This window comes from Aquarana catesbeiana, linkage group LG01 (assembly GCF_042186555.1).
Source record: "Aquarana catesbeiana isolate 2022-GZ linkage group LG01, ASM4218655v1, whole genome shotgun sequence".
Classification (NCBI taxonomy): domain Eukaryota; kingdom Metazoa; phylum Chordata; class Amphibia; order Anura; family Ranidae; genus Aquarana; species Aquarana catesbeiana.
Window position 1 is genome coordinate 643072815 of NC_133324.1, and position 12991 is coordinate 643085805.

General features: G+C 40.7%; 1 protein-coding gene across 2 annotated transcripts in view; it reads left to right on the forward strand.

The window, feature by feature from the left end:
• PDLIM5 (PDZ and LIM domain 5) overlaps positions 1 to 12991 on the forward strand; it is a 258152-nt gene that overhangs the window by 233749 nt on the left and 11412 nt on the right. For both annotated transcript variants that reach the window (XM_073601093.1, XM_073601087.1), the window contains one exon: positions 1991 to 2171. In XM_073601093.1, coding sequence (XP_073457194.1) covers positions 1991 to 2171 — 181 coding nt within the window. The remainder of the gene's footprint in view (positions 1 to 1990; positions 2172 to 12991) is intronic.

Below are 12991 nucleotides of genomic sequence, written 5' to 3' on the forward strand. Positions count from 1 at the left end.
TTGGGGGGAGACTGGAGCTCTTCTTTAAACATCCCCACACTCCTCATGTTTCTTTCATATAAGGTGTATTTGTAGTGCTAACCTCAGTCTCCTCTAATTGTGATCAGACTGCAACACTGTAACTTTGTAGAAAATCACAAAGTGAGAAGCTGCAGCAGGGAGATTATCTACTGCATGTCAAGCATTTGTTTGCATCAGTACATTTCTCAATATACAGCAGAAGTTTAATTTTTCAGAAAAGCTTTGCCTTTTATTATCCAAAGCAGTCTTTAAGCATTTTTTTCTTAGACTAAGATGTCATCGGTATGCAGGCAGAAACATTTCTTCTCCCTCCCAGTGTTTAAAACGTATTTTACAGCAATGGTTTTTTTTTCATAAAAGCTCTACCTTTGCTCAGTCAGAAGCAGCCCTTGTTAATCGATTTTGCCTAGGCGGAGATAATATAATCTCTCTGCTGCATGCCATGAAGCAGCATTTCCTCAGTCTCCCCTTCCTCAGTAATCAGACTGCAACATTGTAACTTTGGAGCAACTCACAGTGGTCTGCAAAAGGGGCTGATCTGCCAGACATGAAACCACCACAGTCCCGTTAAAGACACACTTCTTAACGGACCAGCTGAGATTCGATCCATCTATGAGCAGGCTGATTATACCCAAGCCAATCCATCGATCGACTTGGGTGCAACCAGCATGTCGGATTTTTAGCATGCATTTACAGCTGTAAGAAAAAAATAATTTCAGTTAAACTTTAGCTTTAAACTTGCACAATACTTAGCATGTGTGTATTTAAAGCAGTTTTAAATATCAAAGTCGACAAAGATGTATTTGTCACGGTTACTTGCGTGCATACTATGTAATTTGTAACACTTCCAAGTTTTTTCATTACCTCATTTAGAGATCACAGTACTCCCCTGATAATTTCCACACAACTTTCATTCCAGATTGATGTGGCCATCTTTGTACAGGCACTATCCAGGGTCAGCATCTACTTCCTGGTAGATGCTGGTTCAGAGATGACACAATCATGTATATCTGAGTGCTATGCAGATCTTGTTAAAAAAAAAAAAATCTTGACACAGATCAGCCCCTGCTGCAACCTCTCAACTATGTGACTTTCAAAAATTTTAGTGTGGAGATTGAGGAAATGCCTCCCCTTGCCAGCTGCAGAGTGATGACATAATCTCGGCCTAGACAAAGTCGTTAAGAAGAACTTAAGTAATGCCTTTTAGTGATAAAAGTTAGCGCTTTTCTGAAAATGTTTGCTGTTGCTGTATATTCTGTCAGAATGTATTCATGCAGACCTGTAAAGTTATAATAAGGTCATCTTTAAAGTGGTTGTAAACCCTTACAGGCCACTTTTACCTACAGGTAAGCCTATAATAAGGCTTACCTGTAGGTACTGTAAATATCTCCTAAACCTGCACAGTTTAGGAGATATTTACCATATACGCTTGCGCCAACGTCATTGGTGCATGCGCACTAAAGAAATGACATCGATTGTGCCGTGACCAGTGGCTCACACGCGCATTAGCGGGAGTGACGTCACGCGACTCCGGCAACATAATGCATACTAGCCCATTATGCTTTTATTTTGCAGGGAAATAAAGAGGAAGTAAAACCCATCAGGGTTTACTTCCTCTTTAACATGAATATATCTGATACTAGGTCTTTAAAATCATGTTCCAAATTAATACAATAAATGACTAAAAAGAAAAAATAAATTGATAGTGCAGCTGTTTAACACACAGTGCAACTATTTCTGTAATTATTTACAAGATGATGGAAGATTATGTTCCTTTTAGACAATATTGTTTGTAAGAATGATTTTACAGATGCAGTGCCTCTGAAATATTAGAAAATCCCTTTCTAAGTGTGTTTTTACGACTTGCCGCCAATTTTTACTCCTCATTACCTTCTGCTTGAGTTTTCTCCATATCCCTGCAGGCTCAATGTGCAGCAATTTCATCTGCTACCTATTTTCTTTCCACCAGGGGACCATTTTTGTTGGCTCTGGGGAAATCGTGGCATCCAGAAGAATTCAACTGTGCTCACTGTAAGAAAAATATGGCGGAGATGGGCTTCGTCCAAGAGAAAGGTGCTCTCTATTGTGAATCTTGTTATGAGAAGTTCTTTGCACCAGATTGTGCCCGTTGCCAAAGGAAGATTCTTGGCGTAAGTCATTTTAATTTAAACATTTGTGTGGTGAAATGAGTATCAACATGTCATCAAAGTGATAAAAAGCTGGCCCTAATTTCTTTAATATGACTTTCACTTTGTTTATAACAGAGATGCTCCATCTATTTAAAGTGATACCTAAGCTTTGTTTTTTTTTTCTCATCAAAATAACAAACGTCATGCATACCTGCTCTTGGCAGTGATTTAGCACAGAACAGCCCCGATCCTCCTCTTCTCGGGTCCCCCGACAGCACTCCTGGCCGCTCCTTCCTGCAGAGTGCCCCATAGAAAGCAGTTTGCAATGGGGGGCACTCGAGCAGGTTCGCTCCTGAGTCGCTCTGTGTCCATTCACAGACAGAGCGTGACTTGGCCCTGCCCCCACTCTCTCCTCATTGATTCTCTGGCTGTGATTGACAGTAGCGGGAGCCAATGAGGAGGAAGAGACGCATTGCTTTTGTGCGCATGGCTGGATTGAGATGGGGATCAGGTAAGTATTGGGGGGCTGCCGCATAGAGAAGGTTTTTTTACCTTCATGCAAAGAATGCATGAAGGTAAAGAACCTTGAGCCTTTACAACCACTTTAAGTGATCTATACACACCGGTAGATAACTTGCAAGCTGCTCCCAGTTTTTACATCCCTTTCACGGCTTCCATTGCAGCTCCTGTGACTGCTGTAGGATAGTTTTCTGCGTACCCTTTATAGTTTAAAGCACAGTTGAACATTAAAAGTTGTTTGTGGCTAAATTGGCTGTAGCAGTATTCAAAGAATTACTGCAACCTTAAAGGACCTTCAGCATGTGGATTTCCAAAACAGAATGCACTTGTGCATAAGTACATTGCAACAGATGTATCACTACCTATCATTTTCATTGGAACACATTTCTAACTACAACCAGACATCTGGTGTTCATGGATGGATCTTTGCTCCCACCTTGATTATCACTTGCTCAAAGGGAGGTGGGCAGGGGGGTGTAAGAAGTCAATAGCTGCACTTCTAACGATCACACACAGAAATTTTCAAGCCCATTAAAAAATATGTGTGTGGGTACACACTGGTTATTCATGTTCAAAAGGGAAAAACGGGCTGTGTGTTTCTACTGTTGGGCATGCCAAGTAGAACAGCATTTGAGGACAAACAAGTCCATCACAACTTTTTTTTTTTTTTTTTTAGTTATATACGTAGCCTGTCTATACAGTAGCAAACCTTATGGTGACCATAAAAATAAAGAGCAAACTGTTGATCCCATCTTGGCTGTTTGCAATGCAAAGAGATTTTATTGTACATAATCTGAATGCATAAGAGTTGATTTACAAAAGGCAAATCAGCTGTTCACTTTGCAATGGGATTTTCCCTTAGATTAGTTGCATGATAATGAGGCAAGGTTCTGCCACTTTATCATGCAATTGTGTACAAATAAATATTATTTTTTTTTTTTACCCCTTGCATGTGATTGGGTATTCTTTGCAAAGTAAATTTTCAACAGTTGCAGTCGCTGAGCTAAGGAAAATTCCATTGCAGCCCATTTTCCCATAGTAAATTATCCCCATCTGAGACAAGTTTGTTAATTCTGTGAAAATAGATAAATTTGTATGATGACCACACATGCAATACAAATGTATTTTTATATGTAAATAACAAAAAAGAAGATCTGCAGTAGATCTTTAAGTTCTATGTTTCTTCTTTGGATCCCTATGTCACTATAGGACTCCCTAATGAGGTCATCCAACTGCTCTCTCCTCCTATGAGCATGTTTTCCTTGCTAAATTGACACTACTGGGTAATAAAGTAGGGCCTGACTCGATTCCCCTTCCTGTTACAGTTCTTTTGTATGAAGGATTGCAGGAGTGTAAAATTATAACACTGATATTTTAATGAAAACATTACATTAACAAGTTTTTTTATATTTTTTTTATGTCCCTACGGTTCTTGAAGTGTACTTTACCCACTTGCCGCCCGCCATATAGCAGAATGACAGGGCAAAGTGGTTTCAATATCCTGACTGGGCGTCATATGACGTCCTCAGGATATTAAGCCGCTGTGCGCCCCCGGGGGCGGGCATCGCGGCGATCGTTGTTGCGGTGTTTCAGTCTGACACACCGCAACTCTGATCTACGTAAAGAATCTCTGACTGAGACTCTTTACCACGTGCTCAGCCGTGTCCAATCACGGCTGGTCACGATGTAAATAGGAAGAGCTGGTGATCGGCTTTTCCTCACTAGCGTCTGACAGACTCAAGTAGAGGAGAGCTGATCGGCTGCTCTCCTGACAGGGGGGGTCTGTGCTGATTGTTTATCAGCACAGCTCCCCCTCGGATCCCGCCCAGGACCGCCATCATGCCACCCAGGACCACCAGGATGGCCATCCACACTGGACCACCAGGTATGCCCCCCCCCCCCCAGACCCCCAGGGAAATACTAATCTGTGCCCAGGCAGCTGCCAATCAATGCCCAGGCAGCTGCCTGCCAGTGCCATCAGGGATGCCTATCAGTGCCTCATATCAGTGCCACGTATCAGTGCCACATATCAATGCCCATCAGTGCCGCCTATCAGTGCCCAGCAGTGCCTCCTATCATTGCCACCCATGAGTGCCCATCAGTGCTGCATATCAGTGCCATCCATCAGTGCCGCCTACCAGTGCCCATCAGTACCCATCTTTGCAGCCTTTCAGTGCCCATCAGTGTCACCTATCAGTGCCACCCATCAGTGCTGCCTACCAGTGCCCATCGTCAGTGTCCGCTCATTGGTGCCACCTCATCAGTGCCACCTTATCAGTGCCTGTCAGTGCCCATCAGTGAAAGAGAAAACTTACTTATTTACAAAATTTTATAACAGAAACAAAAGCAAAACTTTTATTTTTTTCAAAATTTTCTGTCTTTTTTATTTGTTTAGCAAAAAATAAAAATCGCAGAGGTGATCAAATACCACCAAAAGAAAGCTCTATTTGTGGGAACAAACTGATAAAAATTTAGTTTGGGTACAGTGATGGATGACCGCGCAATTGTCATTCAAACTGAAAGCTGAAAATTGGTCTGGGCAGGAAGGTGTATAAGTGCCCTGTATTGTAGTGGTTACATATGTGGGCACGACTTGCGTATGCGTTCACCTCTGCGAGCGAGCACGGCGGGGACAGGGGTGCTTTAAATTTTTTTTGTTAATTTTACTTTTATTTTTCTAGTTTGCTTTCTTTTTACATTTTTTTTTTTATCACTTTTTTTCCCTATTACCAGGAATCTAAACATCCCTGGTAATAGGAATAGTGCATGACAGGTCCTCTTTACAGTGAGATATGGGGTCAATAAGTCCCCACATCTCACCTCTAGGCTGGGAAGCCTGAAATAAAAAAATAAAAATCCTGGCTTCCCAGCCGAGGTGGTGGCATTTTTTTTCAAATGCAGAGGCCAGGCGTGACGCCGTAACATCGTACCCGGCCTCCGGACGATCATAGAGACTCCGGGGACCATCTGGCCTGCTGGAAATCTCTATGGTCAACATCTGGCACCAGTTGGTTCCTTCTCTGGTTCGCCGATCGCAGGGGCGAGCCGGAAGAAGCTCGGGGGGGGGGGGATGTCCCCTCCCGCCACCTATAAGAAATATCAGGCAGCTGAACAGCCGCTATGATCTTATGGTGAAGGGAATCGCCAGCTCTAAAAGAAGATATCTGAATGATGCCTGTAACTGCAGGCATCATTCAGATATCACTGCTCAAAATCGTCAACGTCATGAGACGTTGGGCGGGAAGTGATTTAAAATAAATCTTTAAAAATGCTACTTGCTTAAAAACCTACCTAGCTTTCCCCTTCTATGTAATGTTGATGAAAGGTATGTGGAGTTGTTTACCCTAATTAATTCTGTACTGTACTGTGCTTCATTATCAATTTCAAACTAGTTGTGCACACTGTCTTTCCTAACAAAGGGTTAAGCCTGGTGCACTCCTACAGGTTTTTTTCCTGGGTTGAAGGAACTGTACTCCTAACTGCTATCTGAAGTAAGTACAGTGATCTCCACTGCTGAGCTATTGTGTTCCATTCTGACAGGGGGACGCCCCTCCCCCCACCAGAACACTTCGATCAGCACTCTTCGCCAGTAGCCGATCGGGAGTCTGTCAGCTGCTGGTTTTTCCAGCATGCTTGTCTGACAGGCGGCTTCTGTTGGACTGACCCACCTAAACACGGGCCGAAGGTCGGCTTTTTTTTTTTTTTTTTAACGGCAAATGTCTCCTGACATTCAGCCTGTGTGTACCCAGCTTTGCCAGGTCTTGGACAGTATATTGTATGTTAATGTTCCCTCAGTTTGTCCCTCTATTTGCACTTTGAAATTGTTCAGATAAGCTTGCAGTCCTGTATATAAATCTGTTCCAAATAAACAACTCAAAAGGTAATTATATCTATATTTTTATTTAGTTTAATTTGTAGGTATGCTGTGTTAATGCGAAAACATAAACATATAGTGGGTGTTTTTCACATTTCACTGCAAATTGAATTCTAGGTGTAATATTTTAGAACTATAAAAATCAACAGTATATCTAGCATTCAGGCATGTTTTCATAGCAACTGTAAACTATAGCAACTGCAGAAGACAACACAGACACGTAAGGCTATCTGCTTTCTCTATGGAGACATTTGATCCACAAGTATCTGGTGCTTGTGTAATGATTTAGAGGATCTGTGTAAGCCAAAGTGCCTTATCTGCAAATCAACCGCTTAAATAATAGGGATTTAATTATGTAGTTGTGTCTCCTGAGCTTGCTCCAGAACCTTTTCAGACATGGCCATGTAATTTGGTTCAATAGCATAAGGTATATTATATATTACACAATGTGAATCTATTAGCACTGCTCCCTAGTGCATGCTTCTATACAATAGATATATGACAATTCAATGTGTCTTTGGTGTAGCTGGAAATGATCATGAAGAAAGTATAAATCGTGCAATAAATAGGCCCATAACTCGTTTGCATAGATTGTGTGTTTTATAGATAAGTCAGATGAAATCTGCAAAGATTTTGGCCAGTTCAGATGTGACGTTAATCAACTGTCTGCTACTAATGTTTATTCAACGGCATATCCAGCCCAGCTGGAATAGTCATCTGTAAGAGTGCAGGAAACTTGTAACACTTCATCTTTCTTTCTACCAGTCTCAACACATTTCCTAACTATTTGACCAGCAACCCAATGAGATTCATTTTTTTTTTTTTTTTTTTAATGCAGGTTTAAGATTTGCAGCAAAATCACTGCAAATTGGGGAAGCTAAATAACACATTAAAAGTTTGCTAGTTTATATTTTCAACATGCATTGTTTTATGGCCATCATAATCGCTCTTATGAGTAAAATGAGTGTTGGCAAGCTACAGTGGTAATTCATTCAATCTTGAGCATTGCATAATGACTACAATATAAGGCTAAACCTAATAACATATAACATATTAATATTTTTTTTTAGTTGCAGGTGTGATGCAGTAGAAGGATCAAGAGACCCTCACCTACTGCAAAATCTTTTTTATGGTTCTGCATGAATTCAGACTTTAAAAATGTTATTATTTTTGTAAATGCTCTTAAAAGCGAAGTGTGGGATTAGGGGAAAAAAACAAGCAATCATACTTACCTAGGTGTCCCCCGCCACCTCTAAGACCAAGAACTAAGAACCAAACACTGCTGATCGCTCTGTTTTAAGTCTTCAGTACGCAGGGAGCCAGTGACTGTTAGTCACCAGCTCTCTGCTCTTCCCTGCCCATCCAGCACTCCTAGCGGCTTGCTGAGAGGTTGAGCCAGCTGCCAGGCCAGCCATCTGGGTTGATCCCAAGTTTAAAGTTAGGATCAATTCAAAACCTGGACCGGCCCTGTGACATCAGTCGACAGTGGACTTTAGCCCACTGTCAGCTGAAAATGGGTCACAGGCATGCAAGTCCTGTGACCTACAGGAGAAAGAAAGCTCTAAAGAGCTTTGATCATACTTTTCAGTGCGATTTATTTATTTATTTATTTTTTTCCCTTGCATTGATATTATGGTATTCCAGACGTTATCGTGAGTTGGTTAGCCATATGCTTAAAGCTGCAACTCTGAATTTTATTAGCGCAGTCTTTGTTGCGAACAGCTTTCTCAAAAAGCAAGTAAGCATAAAGATATATTTTTTGTTTAAAGCAAGTGAACGGTCACTCAACTTTCATTTCATACGTGATGGCTGACATTTATCAATAGTGTTGAGAGCGTTTTACCTGTTTTTTGAAGCATACATGAATTATGAGGCTAACTGTACCCCCAATGTTTAAAGATAATGCATGCAAATTCATAAAGGCACAGAAAAGGAGTATTTCCAAATATTTTTCTGCGTTAAAGCTCCTGGTTAGGATGATGAAAACCGCGAAATATCCCCTATATTAAAGGTGACACATTTATTTTCCTCCTTCTTAAATTGTTTCTTTAAGAGGAAAATAGAATGCAGGGCAACAAAATATAAGCAATTGAATAAATTGGGGTTGATGCACTGAGCCCTGGTTCACAATCCTGTTATGCGGGAAACGTGCAATAAAGGTCTTGCACCATTTTGGTGCGGATGCGATTTGAGCCATACAAAATGTATGGCTCGAATCGCACTGCCCAGAAATCGCATGTGATGTACACAGGAATGCAGTGCGATTCCTATGTGAATCACATGCAGTGTCTGCAACGTGTGAACCCAGGCTAAAGGCAAATAGGCTGTTCACTTTGCAAGGGAATTGTGCCTTGGCTTCGTGAACCAGGTGAATCTCTGCTAAGCTAAGAGAACATTTCCTTGCAAAGTGAACAGTCTATTTGCCTTTAAAAAATCAACCCCATTGTGTCTGCTGATCTTTTCCGAACATAAGGCTTAAGTAAAACAATTTGGAAAATAATGAGGGAAAAAAATAAAGTTGTTAATATGGAAAATATGTTCTTATTGTATTTACTGCTCATAATACTTTACGTTTTAAATAAATACATTTATTAGAATCTGAAAATTGTGAGTTCAAGCCCTAATTCACCCTCTGTAGCTAAAGGCATTGTGGAGAAATGAATTTGCCAAATTGTACCTCACTTTACAGCACTGAAATACCAATAATTTGTTCCCTTTTATTTTCAATGACAACAGAGACCTTAGCAGCTTGCCAATATAAACCTACAGCAGGAGCTGTAAGTACTGAAACCCAACTGTCTGGTTGTACTGCAGTTAATCAATAGATCAGTTTCAGTACAACCAGCCTGCCCATAAATGGATCGAAATTCGACCGGTTTCTGCTGAACCAGCCAAATTTTAATCCATCTATGGCCGACTTTAGAGTACCTAGAAGATGCACCAGAGTTTATTTTGGTTTAATTGTTGCAAAATGTATGTTTTTGTTTCCCAAATTACACAAGGATAGGGCAGCTGCCCAATCTGATCTTATATGTTTACATGTGCTGTGCTAACATTTGAAACATATACAAACAACATGCAGATAACTTTTCTGGTAAGGGTTTAACCCAGAACCACATTGTCACAAGTCAAAGAATCACATCTAGAGTTGCTAAGTGATGGCAATTATGCGTGTCTATACCCTGGTTAATCGATGACCACTGAATTCAGTTAAGATAACCACTTTCTGGCTGCAATTTGTGTGTAATATATATATATATATATATATATATATATATATATATATATATATATATATATATATATATATATATATATATATATATATATATATATATACACAGTATATCACAAAAGAAAGTACACCCCTCACATATTTTATTCTATCTTTTCATGTGACACCACTGAAGAAATTACACTTTGCTACAATGTAAAGTAGTGAGTGTACAGCTTGTATAACAGTGTAAATTTGCTGTCCCCTCAAAATAACTCATCACACAGCCATTAATGTCTTAACCACTGGCAACAAAAGTGAGTACACCCCTAAGTGAAAATGTCCAAATTGGGCCCAAAGTGTCAATATTTTGTGTGACCATCATTATTTTCCAGCATGCCTCTTGGGCATGAAGTTCACCAAAGCTTCACAGGTTGCCACTGGAGTCCTCTTCCACTCCTCCATAACGAACTCACGGAGCTGGTGGATGTTAGAGACCCTGCACTGATCCACCTTCCATTTGAGGATGCCCCACAGATGCTCAATAGGGTTTAGGTCTGGAGATATGCTTGGCCAGACCATCACCTTTACCCTCAGCTTCTTTAGCAAGGCAGTGGTTATCTTGGAAGGTCTGTGTTTGGTGTTGTATCATGTTGGAATACTGCACTGCGGCCCAGTCTCCGAAGGGAGGGGATCATGCTCAGCTTCAGTATATCGCAGTACATGTTGGCATTCATGGTTCCCTCAATGAACTGTAGCTCCCCAGTGCCAACAGCACTCATGCAGCTCCAGACCATGACACTCCAACCACCATGCTTGACTGTAGGCAAGACACACTTGTCTTTGTACTTCTCACCTGGTTGCCACCACACACGCTTGACACCATCTGAACCAAATAAGTTTATCTTGGTCTCTTCAGACCACATTCCAGTAATCCATGTCCTTAGTCTGCTTGTCTTCAGCAAACTGTTTGTGGGCTTTCTTGTGCATCATCTTTAGAAGAGGCTTCCTTCTGGGATGACTGCCATGCAGACGAATTTGATGCAGTGTGCAGCGTATGGTCTGAGCACTGACAGGCTGACCCCCCACCCCTTCAACCTCTGCAGCAATGCTGGCAGCACTCATACGTCTATTTCTCAAAGCCAACCTCTGGATATGACACTGGGCACGTTCACTCAGCTTCTTTGGTTGACCATGGCGACGCCTGTTCTGAGTGGAACCTGTCCTGTTAAACCGCTGTATGGTCTCGGCTACTGCATGCTGCAGCTCAGTTTCGGGGTCTTGGTAATCTTTTTATAGCCTAGGCCATCTGTATGTAGAGCAACAATTCTTTTTTCAGATCCTCAGAGTGTTCTTTGCCATGAGGTGCCATGTTGAACTTCCAGTGACCACTATGAGTGAGTGAGAGCGATAACACCAAATTTAACACACCTTCTCCCCATTTACACCTGAGACCTTGTAACACTAACGGGTTACATGACCCCGGGGAGGGAAAATGGCTTATTGGGACCAATTTGGACATTTTCACTTAGGGGTGTACTCACTTTTGTTGCCAGTGGTTTAGACATTAATGGTTGTGTGTTGAGTTATTTTGAGGGAACAGCAAATTTACACTGTTATACTCATTGTAGCAAAGTGTCATTTCTTCAGTGTTGTCACATAAAAAGATAGAATAAAATATTTACAAAAATGTGAGGGGTATACTCACTTTTGTGAGATACTGTGTATGTAATATATATATATATATATATATAATAGTGTGTGTGTGTGTGTGTGTATATATATATATATATGTGTGTGTGTGTGTGTGTGTATATGTGTGTATATATATATATATATATATATATATATATATATATATATATATATATATATATATATATATATATATATACATATAATGTGTGTGGCTTACCAGGGTTATTGCTGAAGCAATCAGGCATAACCCCGGTATTTTATTTTTTTTCAGCTGGTAATTCTTTCTCATGAAAGCGGTCCACGTGGCTAGCTAGCCACTGTATCACTTTCAGAAGCAATGGAAGGAGTCACCCCTAACCCCACCCCCGCGCCACTGGCCAGTGTTTCTCAGGCTTACAGTTGTTATCAGCAATCCCGAGAAACCATCTGGTGGTTCGTGCAGCTGCTCATAGAGGCGAGGAAAGACCAGATTGGTCTTTGATCGCCTCTATGATCTTGGAGGACCGGAGTATTGTCATGACATCACTTTCAAGGGTAGAGGAGAGATTTGGGGTCTTAAAGAGGAAGTAAACTTCCATGGATTACTTGTACCTATAGGTATGCCTATAATAAGGCTTACCTATAGGTATTGTAAATATCTCCTAAACATGCACCGTTTAGGAGATATTTACTACGTTTGCAGCCAATGATGTCATTAGCGCATGCGCTCTGAAGGAACGTGGACCCAGAAGGTAGAAGGGCGAAGATGGATGCGGCTTCCAGGGGTGACATCGAGGGCTTCGTTTACAGGCAAGTTTCACGTAATGTGCTAGTATGCGATGCATACTAGCACATTATGCCTTTACCTTGCAAGTAAGTGAAAACAGAAAAAGCCGCATTTTACTTCCTCTTTAAAGACCCCATATCTCTCCATAAAGAGAACCTTTCATCCTTATTTTTATTACAAGGGGTGTTTACATTCTTTGTAATAGGAATCAAAGTGATTTTAAAAAAAAGTGATGCATTGCCGCGATTGTTGGCGCAAGAGCAATAATTCCAGTGCTAGGCCACCTCTGTAACTCTACACAGGTAACTTGTAAAAAATTGAAGCGTCGCCTATTGAGATTTTTTAGTATCTTAGATTGCCTTTCCACGAGCAAGCGCAATTTTAAAACATGACATGTTAGGTATCTATTTACTCGGCATAACATCATCTTTTATATATTACCAATAAATGGGGTTATATATTGTGTTTTTTTGCATTAAAATTCATTAAAGTGTATTTTCTCAAAAAATTGCGTTTGAAAAACCGCTGTGAAAATACCATGTGACATAAAAAATTGCAGCGATCGCCATTTAATTCTCTAGGGTCTCCGTTAAAAAAATATATAATGTTTGGGGTTTCTAAGTCATTTTTAGCAAAAATACAGATTTTTACTTGGTTTTTGCTTGGTCCTTTACCGCTTCAATATAGGGCACTTATACCCCCTTCCTGCGCAGACCAATTTTTAGCTTTCAGTGCTCTCAAACTTTGAATGCCAATTACTCAGCCATGCA